Source organism: Fulmarus glacialis, unplaced genomic scaffold, assembly GCF_000690835.1.
Source record: "Fulmarus glacialis isolate BGI_N327 unplaced genomic scaffold, ASM69083v1 scaffold11982, whole genome shotgun sequence".
Lineage (NCBI taxonomy): Eukaryota > Metazoa > Chordata > Aves > Procellariiformes > Procellariidae > Fulmarus > Fulmarus glacialis.
The window spans coordinates 11,885-29,254 of NW_009197218.1; the positions used below are offsets into that span (position 1 = coordinate 11,885).

The following is a 17,370-nucleotide window of genomic DNA, read 5'->3' on the forward strand; positions in this document are numbered from 1 at the left end:
TAACACTAACTCTTCTGCAGAACAGTAACAGGATGATTTACTTGTGATGTCTGAAGTACAGGTGATCTGGGATACAGTTTTCTCAAGTAAGTTTCAGCTCTTACTGTTAAATTTGCCTTGCTATCAATTTTCTAAGTGGTACAAACAGCCAACGAAGTTACCAGCAATATAGCTGGCTTCAAACCTAAGAGGGTGGCAAACAGGCAAGGAAAGGTTTGAGGTAGCAGCAAGCAATCAACTGTTTTTCAAGCAGGGGGAAAAGCAAAAAGCCACTAGGGGAGGCAACCAAAATAAAATACCGAATATTATCCATATTCCAACAGCAAGAGGGACTTGCAGTCTGCCTTTCCTCAATATGGAGATCCAGAGGACACCAGAGCCTGAACGCACCAGGACTGAGACCGGCAGGAAGGCACGAACAGGAGGTGGCTTTGGAAAACGGGTAAAATCTTCCAAGCTTGAGAAAGAAATGGTTTGAGGATAAGCCTAAGCCTCTTCTCTTTGAAGCAAGGGTGGAGTTGTGGTGAAACTGCTTGAGGTTCATCCACGAGCCCTCCCGGGGTGCCTTTGTTACTGTACTTCTCTTGTGTGCGGGTCTACCAGGGCATGGCTCAGTGCCAGACATTTCACAGGGGACATGCTAATATCCACAGAATTTAATTAAATCTAATGATATGCCTGGACATAGCTGTAAGCTTAGCTTGTACTATAATAGCATTTAAAATACAGTGCTTATCCAAGTTGGATGCTGGTTATCAAGCAAAGACGCAAGAGCTGCAAGGTGTCAGAAAAACTGAAGTCGCCTTTCAGTGAGGCAAGGCAGGGGCAGGCAAGCAGGATGTGTGACGGGAAAACCAGGTCCTGCGAGCCAGCTCACAGGAGATGCTAGTAGTGCAGTGTGCAGTCAGAGAACGCCTCTGAGAAAATAAAGGTTTATCTGAAACCAGCCATTAGGTCTCCTAGTCAGACTTCGTGTGTCACAGACTCAGTTACCGAGCATGGTAAGCACAAGACGCTCTGCTCCAACCCCAGCTGCTTTCCACCACACTTTTCCGCTTATCTCTTGACATTTTCAGACTGAGAACTGACTGCTTCCCCTGACAGTCCGTTCGGAGGTTAATGACTCCTGCTGTTAAGACCCTTTGCCTTGTTGCTCAGCTGGATTTGTCTGATTTATGCTGTCAGTCGCTGGTTCTCGTTATGCCTTTCTAGATACACTAAGGAAAATGCCATAAAGGAACTTGAAGCGCTGCTGTTGCAGCCGCTCTGCTGTTCGCCAGCGCTGAATGGGGTTATCAGCCACAAAACAAAGTGATGCTGGGCTGGATTCTCCTCTCAAAATTATCTGCAAAGCCCATACACTTTACCTTGAGGGACAGAGAAGGTGAATCTTTTGTATTCACCAGAGACACAAGAATTCTGGCTTCTCCGTGCGCAACAGAAGCCCATTTTACAGTTTACCTTTAATCTTCACATAAAAAGAAGAGAGCAGAGTTTTACCAAGTTCTGTATGAAAAAACAACTTTTTAATGATCAAATGTCTGCACTGTATTTACCTCACAGAAAAATTATGAAACTCACTAACGAAACACTCACAGACCAACATGGTTTCTTCAAAGACTTATTTTTAGAGCATGCTTTTCCTCAGAGCAAATCTCCTCACTGCCTTTGCCCTCAGGGCGCATTACTTTTATTTTCTTTGCAATGCTGTCATTAAACACTGCGCACATTTTTTCCTCCGCATTTTTTTCATACTCTGAAATATCTCGACATAGTTAAAATAACTTATAGAAATCAATAAACTCCAAATGTGGGCAACTCTTAACTCAATCCGAGCTGCTAATATTCCTCCTCCTTCATTAAAAGGCTCTTTTTCATGGGGCAGAAACGGCATATTGTTAATATCACTAATAATATACATTCAGGTACGCAGAGAGGGAGGGATGTCCATCAACTTAGTTGGCTCAGTGTAAACAAAACCTGGATCAAAACTTGGATCCACTTTAATAATAACCCAGCTTGGCTCCGGTCCAGCATCGCAACAGTCTAAAGTTTCCCCCCATCGTTCCGTTTAAAGTCTGGGAAAGCATGTTTAAAAGCAGGCCTCATTTAACTTCAAGTTAATCATCCGCAACCAGCCTAGGCCAATTAGGAAGGCTTAGGGAGATTGGCCACAGTATCTTGAAAAGCAAAAGAAACATTTATTTTACTTCTCGCACCTTTTTGATGTGGACAACGTGCTGAAAGCCAAAAGGAGTTTTAATCAACCCCCAGAAAGCTGTAAGGATCATCCACCCGAGTTTATTCTGGCAGCCAAGGTGCAGACCTGCCAGGCATGAAATTGCTGGGAGATCCTACACACCATGACATGCGCCTCCCTCACACAACAGCCAGTTGGCTCCCATCTTCAATCTCTTTAATAACCTTAAAGCTCTTAATCTCGGATAGTATCTCACTGAATAAACCAACAGAGGAAAAAAAACCCTGATTGTCAAAGATTCAGATAAATAAGCCCAAGTCAGTGCTGGGGCAGGTTCTTTAGCATGCTAATTCCTGCTTATACCAGCTCTACCTGCAAATAAGGCTCTAAACAAACTATTTCTACTACAAGGGGAGGGTAATTATACTGACAAAGGCACCTCTGTGTCGGGTTGGGCAGAAGGAGCCGGCAGGTCTGGGAGACGCAGGCTTAACCTAGTCTCCTGCAGTGAATGCACATTGTCTAGTGCAGGGGGAAAAATGCCAGACTGGGGGGACCTAGCAGCATTCAAGACAACAGTGGTGCACCTTGTCTGAGAGGGTTATTTAATGCTTCTGGCACCTGTACTTACAGCCACCCCCTCTTTTTCTCCTTTACAGGTTTAGAATTTATTTGGCATGTATAATTGTTATTTTGATCCTATAGCTACAAACAATAGGCAGCATGTCATTTCTTGATCATTTTGCATTCTTCTTGGGTTTTACTACAGACTTAACCCTTTGGAATCAGAGCCCTAACAGCACCTAACAGGTTTTGTAACAGTCAGTCAAATATTACTGGCATTTGCTTTCAAGGGCTGTAATTCTTTCTACTGTAAAATGACATTGCCTTAAAAGCTGCTATAGGTTTTTATTCACATACTTTCATACCAACCAAAATATGAAACTGATTTAGCACATCAAGTTAGAGGAATAAAACGCTGATTTCAAATGCTGTGCCAGCAACTCAGATTCAGTTTGCAGACAAAAATTATAGCACTTCTTACTTAGAAGGGCTTTTTTTTCATTGTTTTCAAAGAAAATTTCTGAAGAGCAGGTTCTCACATATGAGAACACAGTCACAAATAAGCATGGTGGATGCAAATTAATGTAACTCAAAACTTCTACTACTGTTTTGTATGTTTATCGTCCTGCTGTAAACCCACAACTTCAAGAGGTGAAATACCTCAGCTATTATCAAAGCGACCCGGAGGGAGCTTGGTATACATTCTGTCACCCGAGATTACACTCTCCATGTCAACACACCAGAAGCCCGTTTATGAAGTTGTCAAAAAAAAAACCAGAAGAGACTTTTGGAAGCTTTTCTGACTAGTTTTGGAAATGGAAACTGTGCTGGCGATACCGGCCAAAGCACAAATCTGAGCTAAATACCTTTGAGTAATTGTAATCATAAACATTACCACAACCAACGTATCCCTTCCTCGAAGAATCACTTACTACCGTTTTATTTACTTTATTTACCGTCTTCTTGGGATCACAGAATGACTTTGTTGTGCAAAATTATGGAGTGGCACTGTCTGTTATGCTGTAAAGCACTATTCAGAATGATTATTTATAAAGAGAGTAATATTTTTATTAAACATTTTATGACAGATGTTATATGGATATAAGTTTCTATGATGTACAAATTAAGCAGGTGTACTTACAATGTGTATTTACATGAGCACTTTAAAGATGTCTTTCGAAAGCAATAGAATATAAATTCAACTGACTTTAACGGGACTTCATGCATATTACGGTATAAGACAGGCAGAAGATAGAAAATACATTAGCTAATCTTGTACAATTAGTTCAATATTCAACTATGACCAGAAATTAAATAAAATCTATTAAAAAATATTGAAAATCAGATGTGTATCTTTTCCCATTTCTGCCAACACAAATGACATTTGGCGTTAGGTTAAACAATATTTTCCCTTACTGGGATATATTGTCTCTATATTTTTAAGAATAGCTGTCATCTACAGAACATCTGTAGCTAAAGAAGAATTTACTAGTTGCAAGCTTCCATGCCCTGGTGCTTTCACAGCAACAATTACTGGCAGAAAGAAGACAAATAGAGGAAACAAATCCCTTCTGCAAAAGTGCTGTTATGTGCCTCCCCAAAGGAGCAGCTGGGTTTTGAGAAGTACAATGTTTTAAAATACTTATTTACACAAGTAGTTCAGAATTTTAAACAAAGGCAGAAAAAAATATTTGTTTTCTAGCTTTAAAGAACTACAGGGGTTCAACTCAGCAGTTAGCCTAACGAGCTGTATGTGTCAAATCTTTTTACTGCTGGAATTAACAAGCATTTTATTTCTAAGCTGCGTATCATTACAGAATTGCTAGTATCTGAACACCAAGTGAAGGCACAGTGAGTCTGGGAAGAAGCTTTGATTTTAAATTGTTTTACTTATTATGATGGACAATTAGTTGAAGTGAAAAAACCCCTCTGTTTTTCCAGACCTACTGGTCTTTAGTTCTTTGGTGGCGAAGGAAGAGAAGGAGAGGAGACCTAAATTATCTGACCTGGACCTCTATGGACCATGATAGCAATCTTTGCCCAAATAAAAACTTTTAGAGTTACAAAGGTATACCAAGATAATACTGATCTTCAAGGACAGTCTTCTCAAAGCACTAGGATGGTCCATTCCACTGTTCAGAAGGTTGAGCAACCATGTCAGAAGGCCAGCATGGATGAACAGGGAACACATGATTGAGCTCAAATGTAGAAAGTAAAAAGGAAGCAGAGGTGGGTATGGGCTACCCACGAGAAATACAGAATCACTGCTTGGGCATGCAGCAATTGAGTTAGAAAAGCCAAGGGTCAGCTGGAGTTGGATCTAGTAAGGGATGTGAAGGGGAAGTAAAAAGGGCTTCTGTAAGCACATCAGCAGCAAAAGGACAACTAAATAGTGAGGCTGTTGCTCAATGGGGGCAGGAAACCGAGTGACAAAGTACATGGAAAAGGCAGAGAAATTACTTTTGCCTTGCTTTTTACTAGCAAAATCTGCCCTCAGGCCTCTCAGCTCCACGAGCTTACCAGAAAAGTCTGCAGGAGCACAGCATTACCTACAGACAGAGCACTTAAGCCATCTGCACATACACAATCTGTGAGACCAGAAGAGATACCTCCAATGGTGCCGAGATAGCTAGCTGATGTCATTGTGAGGCTGTTATTACCTTCAAAAGGTCAAGTCAGTCAAGGGAGTTCTGATGACTGGAAAAAGACAAACATCACACCCATCTTCAAGAAGAGCAAGGAAGAAGATCTGGGAAACTACAAGCTGTTTGGGCACACCTCTGTACCGGGGAGGTTTATGGAGCAAATGCTCCTGGAAGCCATTTCCAAGCATATGAAGGGCAAGACAGAGATTGGGAACAACCAATATGGATTTACCAAACCACGGCTTACCAACCTGTTTGCCTGACCTGTGCATGAGGGGACAGCAATGGATGTTGTACACCTTGACTACGAGCAAGGCTTTTGAGATGGTCTGCCACAGTATCTTCATAGCTAAACCGATGGAACAGCACTCTCAGCAGATTAGTGGATGATACTGAATCAGGGGAGCAGCTAGTGCGCTATAGGGCAAGGCTGCTATTCAGAGAGACTTTCACAGGATGGAGAAATAGGCTGACAAGAACATCATGAAGTTCAAATCAGCAAATGCAAAGTCCTGCCTCTGGATTGGAATAGCCCTATGCAGCAGTACAGGCTGAGGCTGAGTGGCCAGAAAGCAGCTTTGGAGAAAAAGTCTGGAGGGTACTGGTGGCCAAGTTGAGTATGGGTCAGCAATGCCTCTTTGCAGTGAAGCAAAGTCAGCTACACCCTGGGCTGTAGGAGCAAGGGTGCAAGGGAAGTGATTATTCCCCTCCATTCGGCACTGGTGAGACCACATCTGGAGTCCTGCGTCCAGTTCTGGTCTCTCCAGTACAGGAAAGACATTGCCACGCTGGAGTGAGTCCAGTGCAGGGTCATCAAGCCAGTTGGGTAGCCCATGGTGTATGAGGAGAGGCTGAGGGAACTCAGTGTGCTCAACTCTGAGAACAGCAGGCTAGGGGGAGACCCTATTGCTTTCTTCAATCACTTAAAGGGAGAGTGCAGGGAAGACAACTCTTCTTGGAGGTGCACAGTGGAAGGATTAGAAGCAACGGACAGAAGCTGGAACATGGCCAATTCCAATTAGGCATTAGAAAAAGGGTGAGGGTTTTTTTGGTTTTGTTTGTTTGTTTTAAACCATGAAGGTGGTCAAATATTGGGTCGGATTGCCCAGATGACCTCCAGACTGGCTTTCAACACAAATTACTCTGATTCTAACATCAAGTTTGCAAGTAGAGCAGAGCAGAGATCTTGGCAGAGTACTACTGTGAATTATTTTGTGTCACTAGCACAGCAGAGCACCACGTTAACATGCCAATGAATGACCCAAAAGAATATTAATGTCACTAATATAGAGGGGCATCAAAACTACACAACCCAGCTTCTCAGTGATCCTCAAATGGCTATTCATTTGGACTAGAATGCTGGGATAATTATAATCATAATCAATACATGATTCACTCAGCTGGATACAAAAAGGGTTTACATAGCACTTCCTTTGTTAATTTGCTGACAAGAGAAATAAGATTTATTTGTCTGTGCCTTGTTTTTCTCTGTTACAGCAAGACAGGAACACTGAAATTACCTATATCAGGGGTGTGTGGGCATGTTATTTTAAAATCCACAGAAAGTGCTTCATAGGTAGAAATAAATACAAAATATAAGAATTCAAACAACAAACAGTAGATCTTGTTAAGACATGAAGGAATTTGCCTCATGAAGCTAAGACCAACACAGGTAATTCTTCGAATCTTCGGGCTGCAGTTATAATTAATGAAAGTACATTCTTCCTCGCTGACTACTATATAGGACTCTTACAGATTTTCACCCGAATTTCAGCATAAAAGATTCATAGGAACTAAGCAAAGCACGCCGGATTGATCTATGGTGGTAAGAACAGCTTTCAAGAGGATTTATTTCTGAACTGGGAAAAGAGAATTTTCACTGCAGTCCTTGCGATGCAGTAAACAAAACAGCACCAAAGCGAAGCAAGAGAAACAGAAAAGCCAGTGTGCAGCAGACTGGATGACCAGTCCTGATTTAAGAGCTTTGTAACTTATCAACACAGAAGTAACTCACATTGAAGAGCAATGGAAACACTTCAGTTCTACTATGAGCTTGCAGACTGACTGGTAATGTTCTCATTCATCACAAAAAAACAACTGCTTAAAAATATCCGTGCTCCTATTTTGAAAAATTATCATTATGGTAATACTGGTTTCAAGTTACATCATGTCTTCTGGGCTCCATCTTCCTGTTAAATATGTGATATTCCTCCATTTATTCTATCTCTATAACAAGCCTATTTTCTCCACTGCTGGCAGTACAGACAAATCATTGGGTTTGCTCTCCGTGGATTTCACCAGCCAACTGTTAGGTCGAGGGAATCCCTTTTCTTCCCATCTCAAAGCCAGACCTTTAAGGAAATTCTGTAAGCAACAGAGGATCCTGAACCTCTGCACAGCTTCTCGTACTATCCTGCCCTACTTGGCCTCATCTAGACAGCGTCCATCTTTACCTTTTCCAGGGACACAGCACTACAGGCACTTGATATCCATTAATCCAGACATCAGAAGTGAATTATTTGGGTGGTCAGTGGTGGAAACTGCTGTAGAAAACTGCAGTCAACCCTTAAAGCAATTTTACAAGAATTTCTAACAAGTCAAGTGGAAAAGGAGGAACATTATGGTCTTGAACCAAAACTGATGGAGTAGTTAATTTTTGTTGGTTTTGCTTTCTTTTGGCCACAAAAGAAAAGAAAAGGGGAAAAAAAAAAACCACAGAAGAAAAATTCAGACCATACCAAACAGAAAAAAATGAAAACAAAAAATTTTGTTATCAACTATGAAATGAAATACTAATTTAAATTTTGGATTGTTAAACAATTTTTTTAAAGGAAACTTAGGGGAAAAAAAAGACATCCATTTATTTCAAATGAAAATTCCTGAAATGAAAAGTCTAGAATTTTGCTTTCAACACTTGCAAAAGAAAATTAATCAGTTGGTCCTAAATCATGGCTAAGATAGACCAATGTTTAAACAGCTGGAATACTTACATGAAGGCCCATTAAGCCTATAAACAAACTCCAAGATTCACAAATAAAACTGTTTTCTAAAACAAGTATCTATTCTTGTTCTTCTGCAGCAGTATGAATGGAGTCTTACTTAGATCTATGAAAGTAAGTACATGCAGGGCTTGAGATACAAGCCTTGTGTCTTGAGACACAAAAGATAAAGCTAAAACAAAGACATAAGATGCAAATAAGAGAGTGAACAGCATGAAAAGTACTGAGAGAGACACAAAATCCTCATTCCTGTTTTATAGTTTTAAAGCAAATTTGACTCATTAAGAGTACAAGCATTCCAAATGTACCAAGGTATTTCAATTCTCATTAGTAGAACATTTATTACTATTTGATGTTCACTTGGTCGTTATACTCACTAAATTAACTTACTAGAAGCATCACCAGAGAAGGCAGCACTTACCAAATCTAGTCTCATCTGAAATTCATTTTAGACCAACGATGTCTCTGGGTAGCATTTACTGGGGCTGGTAACTTTGAGGCAATGAGTTATTAATCCCTGCTTGGCCTCACCAGCACTGCCAGCTTCAGCACAAGCATTCAGGAGGGGACTGCTTCTGCCTCTAACATTGCTGTTCCACAAGCACCTCAAGGCAGTATAAAACTCCTCTGATACAGGCTGGTGGGTTCCCATGCCATGAAGCTATTCCTCCCTTCGCCTTGGTACAACCATCCTGAGGAGCTGGTCTGGGTTCAAAATAAACTAAGCTGTAAGGAGGAGGAGGCTTTAGTTTTAATAAGTTTCCTGTTCCAGATCATTATGTGGCTGTACCAACACTCTTGCTGGCATATGGGAGAGGGGGCAAATATGACTGCCATTTTTTTTTGGCTACAGTGCCGAAGTGTTTGGTGGACAACAGCACAAACCTGCCCAATGACAGAGCTAGCCGTGACTAAGGGTACACTTGGACACAAGCCTTCTGATGTGGCCTGTGCTCTGTTGGATGGATGACTGTGATTCCCAGGTTAAATTCTCTAGTTTTGTCCAATCAGTCAAGTTTTTGTAGGCAATGAATCCAAATTGGACATACAAAAGGGCATGAACACAAGGAGCAGAGTGGAGGGGTGGAGAGAGACAGAAACAGAGACAACAGAAGAGTAAAAACAAACCAAAACCCTTCTGTGGCTTTTTCTGTGGAGGTAAATGGACTTAATGAATGAACCAACGAAACTGTGTAGCTTGTGATTAAATAACTGCCTGTTTCAATGCAACACAGTGCTGTAACCAGCTCCTGTTCAGGTGTATTCCTGACAAATATTCACCAAGTATCTACTCTAGAAAACAAAAATAATTCGTAATATGACCCAAGACATTAATGACATTTAAAAACGGAAAAATGTAGCAAATTCTGCTCAGCCACCAAAACCAGGTATTCAGGAAGAAAAAAAATCTAAAAAATGCTAACTTTAGTAAACTAGTTCATCACTCTTTCTCGTTTTATGTTTTATTTTCACTAGGCCAAGTAAAAGTCAGTAGCTGCCCTTCATTCCCGCACAGCCTCAGGGATGCAGACTATTTACCATATCCATGTTTTCAGTTGTAAATGTTGACCTGATCAACACCATAATGCCATTTACTAGGATTTTACACAATAGCATCAGCTTCAGTAAAACACCCAAAAATTAGCAAGTCAATTTAAAGGGAAAAACAACTCCCTATTAAATACTATTCACACCTGCAACTTCTCTCCAGGCCAAAACATACATACATCTACTCGCAGGCGGGCTTCCTCTTTGTAATGTTAACAGAACAATTTAAAAGGATTGGATGCTTAAAAATGGAGATGGAATTTAAATATTGTGGAGGAGGGGGACGGGACTCATTTGGTGGTTTCTGAAGCATCTTCAATTTACAGTTGCACTGCTGTAAATAAGAAACAGAGAAATACTGCCTGCTGCACTGGAAATACTGGGACAAATGGGTAGTGTGAAAGCTTTCTCCTGAGAAGTAGCCTGCAGAATCTGAAGAAACACCACGGTGCCCTGCAGGATATGGCACTCATTACAGTTTTTGTTTCAATACTGTGTATAATGGCTATCTCAAAGTACTCCAAGACCTTTCATACTCCACCATATCTAGTCTCCTTCATCTAAGAGCAGAAGGCAGTATGTTAACCCTTTAAATTATTTGCAGCATACATGCTATTAGATTCAACAGAAGATGTTTCTAATCCTGCTGCAGTCTAACACTAAACCTAACTTTATTTCTACATATTTACATATCTATGTGAGGACAGCAATGTAGAAAGCAGAATTGTAGAGTTTGTAATACACACTCATAAAAGCAGCTTCTTCTGATATTATTTGTGGTAATGTTCTTCTAAACTAGCAAGAGGAAGCTTGCTTTAGTAGTTTATTTTTATGCTGGGCTACCACTATCTGTATTTCTTCACTATTATTGTGCTGCAATTAATTCCCATCACAGATTAACAATGACATCTGGGAAAGCTGCTGAATCAAACACAGAAGAGCAAAAGCACAGCTCCAAAACTATAAGCTCTATATCATGAAGCAGATGAAAATAAGTTAATTTTTACACCAGGCAGAACATCAGGAATCACAAACTAATCCTCAATGAACAATACTTACACCTACTGAAGTGAGAAAAGAAATCCTAGTAAGATCCACAAGAACCACATGCTCAAAACCCTGAGACAGTTTCTTCCCTTAGTTAGAAATGAAAAATTAAGATATAATATCACATAATAAAGAAGATTTTTTTTTAAAGTTCAATTATATCCACCTATGAAAGTTTCTGAGAACAATGAAATGATGTTTTGATTTGAAATATTCATAACTGGCTTTTAATGCATGTACATATAAAAAAAAGCATACCTTGTAGAGACCAAAGAAGCCTAAGTCCCGTAATACAGTGAGGGCACTAACTCGTGGACCAGTAGTAATTTCTCCAGCCACCTGTAATCGAATCTTGACAATTTCCAGTGGATTGGTAAAGATCACTTGAGAACCTCCAGCCTGAAATTGAAAGTGGAAGGCAGTACATTAACCCGTTACATTATTTGTAACATTATATGTTGTTGTTACATTATATGTACATCCTGTTACATTCAAGACGACATTTTTAATCTTGCTGCAGTCGGTTAAGCTATCAGCAGACAAGAGTTTTACTACTACTTAATAAACTGCAGCTCACAAGGTAAGAAACATACCCCCCCACGAGATGAGTAGTCAGGGAAAACAAAGAGGAATCAGGTCAGCCACTGCAGGACACCGCAGTACATCAGACAGACACTAGCTCAATTCCTGCACACCAATTTATGCAATACTGACAAGCCAAGAACACTGTAAAGCAAGCAATGAAGTGAAAGGAAGAATTAGTAACTAAGTAAAGAAACTGAGATGTGCATGCCAGTACTTAGAAAGTGAAAACATACTATTGAAGAGTAAAAGCCTGGCAGAAGCTTTTTCAATTTTGGCATGAGTTCATAAAACAAAGAACACATGGATTCCAAAGACCAGAACTGCAGATATCTTTTGCGTTTTTAAAACCCCACTGAACTACCAGTTTCAGTGCTATTAAATGCTATTTGATTCAAGAGTCTGAGCTCCACATCATTATTTGTGCACCAGGTAATAAAGAAGGTAATACAGACTGAAGGATTCCATTAATCAAGAACTGCTAAATGTTTTTAACATGTCAGTCTCCATTTGTTGGGAAGACATCACTCAACTGATTTTGAAAGTTAGTTCTAAAACACAACAGTGGCAAGCATTTTAGACACCCTGATAGTTCTAGTAAAGTTCATCTCATTCACAACATGTACTGCAAGGCATAACCTTTCTGCTACACTGACAGATCCCGAGTTAAAAAATTGAAACAAGAAAATAAAGGTAACATGAAGGTTACCTAAGTGTATTCAAAAAATACTCATTCAAACTCCATCTGGTCCAAATTCAACAGAGTGTCATTCTAATTTCTGTTAATTTCTTAATTATGTGGCCCAACAGCTATGCCCTTCTCTAGGTTCTGAAATCACACAAACTATGCAAAGGGCAACCCTCACCCTCCCCCCAAAAAAACAAGAACTATTTTTTTCTAGAAGGTAATGACTAAAATGAAATAAGCTGCATTTAAAAGCACTTGCATCTAGCCATGTCTAGTATGTAAACACTGTGTGCACATCTTTTTTAAATTATCCAAATGTTAAAAGAATTAATCATAGCTCAGATTAACTATCATTGAAAATAAAAAAATATGCACAGTAATATGGTTTAAATAATGTGCTGAAGAAATGGCAAATCGCACGAACAACTATTCTTGTCTACCACTTAGACTGAGCATACATAGTGTGGTTACAAATTAAAGTCTTTACATAACCCCCAAAATATCCCAAATGTTTCCTATTTTGACCAGAAAAAGCATGCTCTTGTGTAACTCAACTGGTTTTGACTTTCAAATTGGCGTAATTTAATTTAACTACTTTTACCAAACCAGAATCCCGGTACATATAAAACTGCTATTCTTGTTGCCATCAGAAATTAGACTGATAAATTATTTGGCACATATGCTGACTTCAGTTTTGCACTTAAACTGAAACATATTAAGTAAGTAAGCATTCAAAACAAAAAATTGAGACAGTTTCTTTTACTTGTCTACTCATCTTGCAAAGTCTCAAAAACAAAAATATCCTGGAAAGGTCTTTACGGTGAATTACAAATTCCTATGTAATAAACATTCTGGTCTATGTATTAGAAATATTAAGCATTCCCACATGCCCTCACACATATTTCTTCTTAAAAGGATAAAATCCCAGTTGCAGGTGATAACGTTCATTTGCAAGTTCGCTATACCACAGCCATCCTCTAAAACACACTACTTAAAAACTTATATCAACTGATACATGTTAGCACAAATAAACTACTTTCTCTCAGTATGATATTCTTGCAGTTCATTGTGCCATGACTCCATGGGAAGTGTTCCTTTAACTTTCACTACAGGAAAATCATATTAAAATTTAAAAGATGACAACAAAATTAAGTTTAATTTATTAGTATTATTATTATTAACGCACCAAAACAGTGAACAATTTAAAAATCTATAAAAATGTTAATAAGTTAATACCATATTTAAAGACAAGAAAGAAACATATATCTGATTTTAATGGAGAATAAAGGCAAATAATTTCTGAATTCAAATGAACGGGAAGTATTTCAGGTGCTAGCACATATAAATGTTTATGTTTGCACGTCCAACCTGGCTGTGTCGACACTTGGAGCATTAGATGTTTGTGGCTCTGGGTAAATCACACAAGACTTCCTCTGCTTCAGCTTGCTATTTGAAAAATGGGGATGCTATTACTTACCCACCTTACACAATCGAGCTCGCTGCATTCAGATTTTTAAAACACTGAGACCTTCATGCATCAGGTGTTACTAGAAAGACTATTGGTTTCGCTGCCCACAAAGGAGAAGAAAGACATTGGAAATTCCCAATGAAGTCTTTCCACAAAACTGTCTAGGTACACTAGCCCAGAACTCCCTGAACAACCTTTGTCATCCTCTAAATTTAATGAAAGATACACTCCAAAAATCAAATGGTGAGTAACTGAAAGCGATGAGCCAGACAATACCTGACAGAGGATCTCGGTAGGAAGGTTTCTACCACCTGCCTGCTTTGCGATGGAGAGGAAGGCTGGTTTACCAACCAGTGCAGAGGCAGTTCTAGCAGTAACAAGTACAGACACCTGGTGGGGAGCTTTTATCACCCTATTATTTAACCATCTATGCTGGTAACTGCAGCTCCTTACTCTCAAAATGAAGGGAAAGCAAACTGGAGATGGCTACTATACTCTCTAATGAAGTGATTTCTTGCTTGTCTAGTACTGGTAACTCCTATTGTGTTATTCATCATCATAGTATGCAAGTGTCTCATAAATATTAATAGTATTTCCTCCCAGCGCTCCTGTGAGGAAAGTACAATGACTCTACTTCTACAAAAAGGGGATTTGAGGTAAAGAGGTTAATTGTATGCCCAATGTGTGCGTCCCCCTAGCTCAAACACACACAACTTCTAAGAGTCTCCAGATATCCTGATTTCCAAATCAGTAGCTTGAATCACAATAGCATGGCTTCTGTCTTCTTTCTGAGTTTTTGCATAGTGAATGCAATGAAAGAAATCTCATTAATCTATTTTTTTCCAGTCTCTTCAAGGTGCCAGTATAAACTGTTATGGAAAAAACAGACATTGTATCACCCTGCTCATTCATTCTTTTTGGCGAAAAGTCGAAGAACATTGCCTTCTTGTTTGCTAACTTTTGCAATTGAAGGTGTATCTCATTTTAAAATTTTAAAATATACTCCCAAAGGTCAGAATTTGAAAACTCTTTTTTTTGGCCAGAATAAACACAGTTTAAGCTCAGGTTGCTCAAGCTTAATGATTTCTCCACTGTGTCACAAAAATCAACTTTATCAACTGCTTAATATAGATAGTTCCCAGTAACACCAGTTTTTCTATACTGAAGTTACAAACTTGAATACCCTCAACTCTGAATTCCTTATCACCTCTGCCAATCATTTTTTAAAGAAACAAATAATCTGACTGTAAAAGCAAATCTATTATTTTTCAGTTATCATCATGTGATTAAAATAAGAACTGCAATTTTGAGTTATTTATAGGAGCAGATACCTAGAAGTACTGCATAGGTAATTATTTGTAAGGGCCCACAAAGGGTCCATATTATTCTGAAAGAATTTAACATTTGACCTAATCACAAGCACTTATGGTCTTGTTTGATGTAAAGCAAGAAAACAAAAGGGAAATACTTCTGTCATCCAAGGACTCCTCATACACACATAGCTAGAAATCTGCATGCCTATAAAATGTTCAATGTGCTTTAACCCACGAATAGCTAGCTATGCATGCACACGCATATGAATTTTTAGAAACAAGCTGTTTTTTTTTTTTTCATTTTTGCAGTTCTTCAACTCCACACTTGGTATGTTATCACCCAACACCTCTCGATGGCAGTATAGTCTTGTACAGTAATACAGTACTGTCTATCACATGCCTCCTTCTATTTTCCTACTTCACTGAACAGAAAGGGAGAAGTAGAAAAAGGTGAGGTATTTTTTTTGTCCATGGGGAAATAAAACCCACTCTGTAGTGAAAAAAAATTAGTTTAAAAACAACCGCTTAACACTCTGGTTTAAGAAGTCAGAATGTTTGCTACTTCTTCACGTGTTCAAATCACCTCGTAATAAACTTTACTGGAAAATAAACAGATTTTCACCCCCGTCATTACACTAGGACAAGCAATTCCTGTTCTTTTTAATGTAACTGCATTTTGTGCCCTTATGAGATTAGATAAGAAATGAGCACACCAGACCCAACTCTCCTAGGGCATTAACATCTCCTTTTAAAAGCTTTGGTGTAGCTTCTGAAGAGAATACAGCTTGCAATTCAGGAAGAAAATTCTGTGTTTTCCATCCCGGAAGAAAGTACTAGATTCCTTTCCTTTCATTGCTACTGACCATCAACTGTTCTTGTGCCTCTAATTAACCTTATTACCTACTTTAAATCACAGCCTTTTTCCCTTTCCTTTCTCAGCTATGAGCATTTAGGGTCATACCTTCTATCTTCTGCATCCCATACAACTTGTCACATATCACCTTTTCAGGTTTCATGGATGAAGAAAGGATTACTACTGCTATTAAAATGTTAATATTTCCCAACAATATCACCCAGGGATAGCAATTATGGCAATGAATGGCAACCATTAAAATACATAAGCAACATATTATATAATTATCCAAAATCAACCTCTGCAAAAGAAATCGTCTACTATGTCTTGGTTACTCGTTCAATTTACAAAAAGACAAGCAGGTGCAAGTTCCAAAATTTTTAGTCAACTGTTTATCACATTCAGTCATACTGAATATTGTACACTGTCCCAGGCCCTTACTCCTTGCCAGTTCCAGACGCAGCTTGTTATCCTGTGCATTTGCTAGCATCCATTAATCCTAATTAAACTCAAGGTTCCTGAAGTGCTGAGCATTGTACAGACACAAAATAAAGATTGTTCCCTGTCATAAAAAAAAAATCTAAATTAAAAACGCACTCAAGGGATGCAAGAATGGAAGAATTACCATCCTTATTGTATAATAAAGGGCAACTAAGGCATAGAATTATTAAATGATTTACCACAAAATCACATACTAACTCTGCGACAGAACAAGGCTTAGAAGCCAGATTTATGGAGTGCCACTGCAGTGCTGCAAACTACCTCTAGAAGCCTTGGTGTTTGTATGGCAAAAGATCCCAAGAGCATCAGATGAATTGTGCTGAGCTGCTGCAGAGGTGATTTCACTGTGGACTTCCCTGTTACCAGAAGAGCTACCAAGTAACAGACATCGGTCCAAAGTGACTGTTTTTCTTACAGATTTCAAAGATGACAACCTTACTTATGTGGCGCTGTACATCAAGGGCAAAGCATACCGGGTTCTCAAAAGCTTGGTTCTATGTTACCTTTTTTTCCGATAAAGCCAGGTTCAAAAATCCAGACAAGCCATCTCATGCTATTTTGTGTCCTCTCGTCTGTCGTCCTATCTATGCAGGATCCTGATAATGCTCTTTAGCAATGGGAGTTCATATAGTAAATACCTTTTCCTCAGATCACAAGGAGATTTCCTGAGCCCTCAATCATCTGCTTTTCACTACCCCAACCAGGCTAGCACAGAAACAGCTTTCATGCTGCTCAGGCAGAACTATGTTTTTCTCCAGCTAATCTTTCTTGTCTTCCGAGGACAGACTTCTCTTGGTCTGGCAAAGGTTTTGCTTTGGGCAGCTCAAACAGTGAACTGCTAGAATCGCAGAGTCTTGTTAATGTCCAAATGTACATAAAATGTAAAGCAAGCTCCTTCAAACGCTCACGTAAAAGTGCTCATAAATAGAATTGCAATTAGTCTGAACAGAAGTACATTCCTG

The 17,370-nt window shown here is 39.2% G+C and overlaps 1 protein-coding gene across 1 annotated transcript in view; it reads right to left on the reverse strand.

Moving 5' to 3' along the window:
• SLC25A13 (solute carrier family 25 (aspartate/glutamate carrier), member 13) overlaps nt 1-17,370 on the reverse strand; it is a 78,092-nt gene that overhangs the window by 6,873 nt on the left and 53,849 nt on the right. Inside the window, exon 13 of the mRNA XM_009572463.1 lies at nt 11,262-11,402. Coding sequence (XP_009570758.1) covers nt 11,262-11,402 — 141 coding nt within the window. The remainder of the gene's footprint in view (nt 1-11,261; nt 11,403-17,370) is intronic.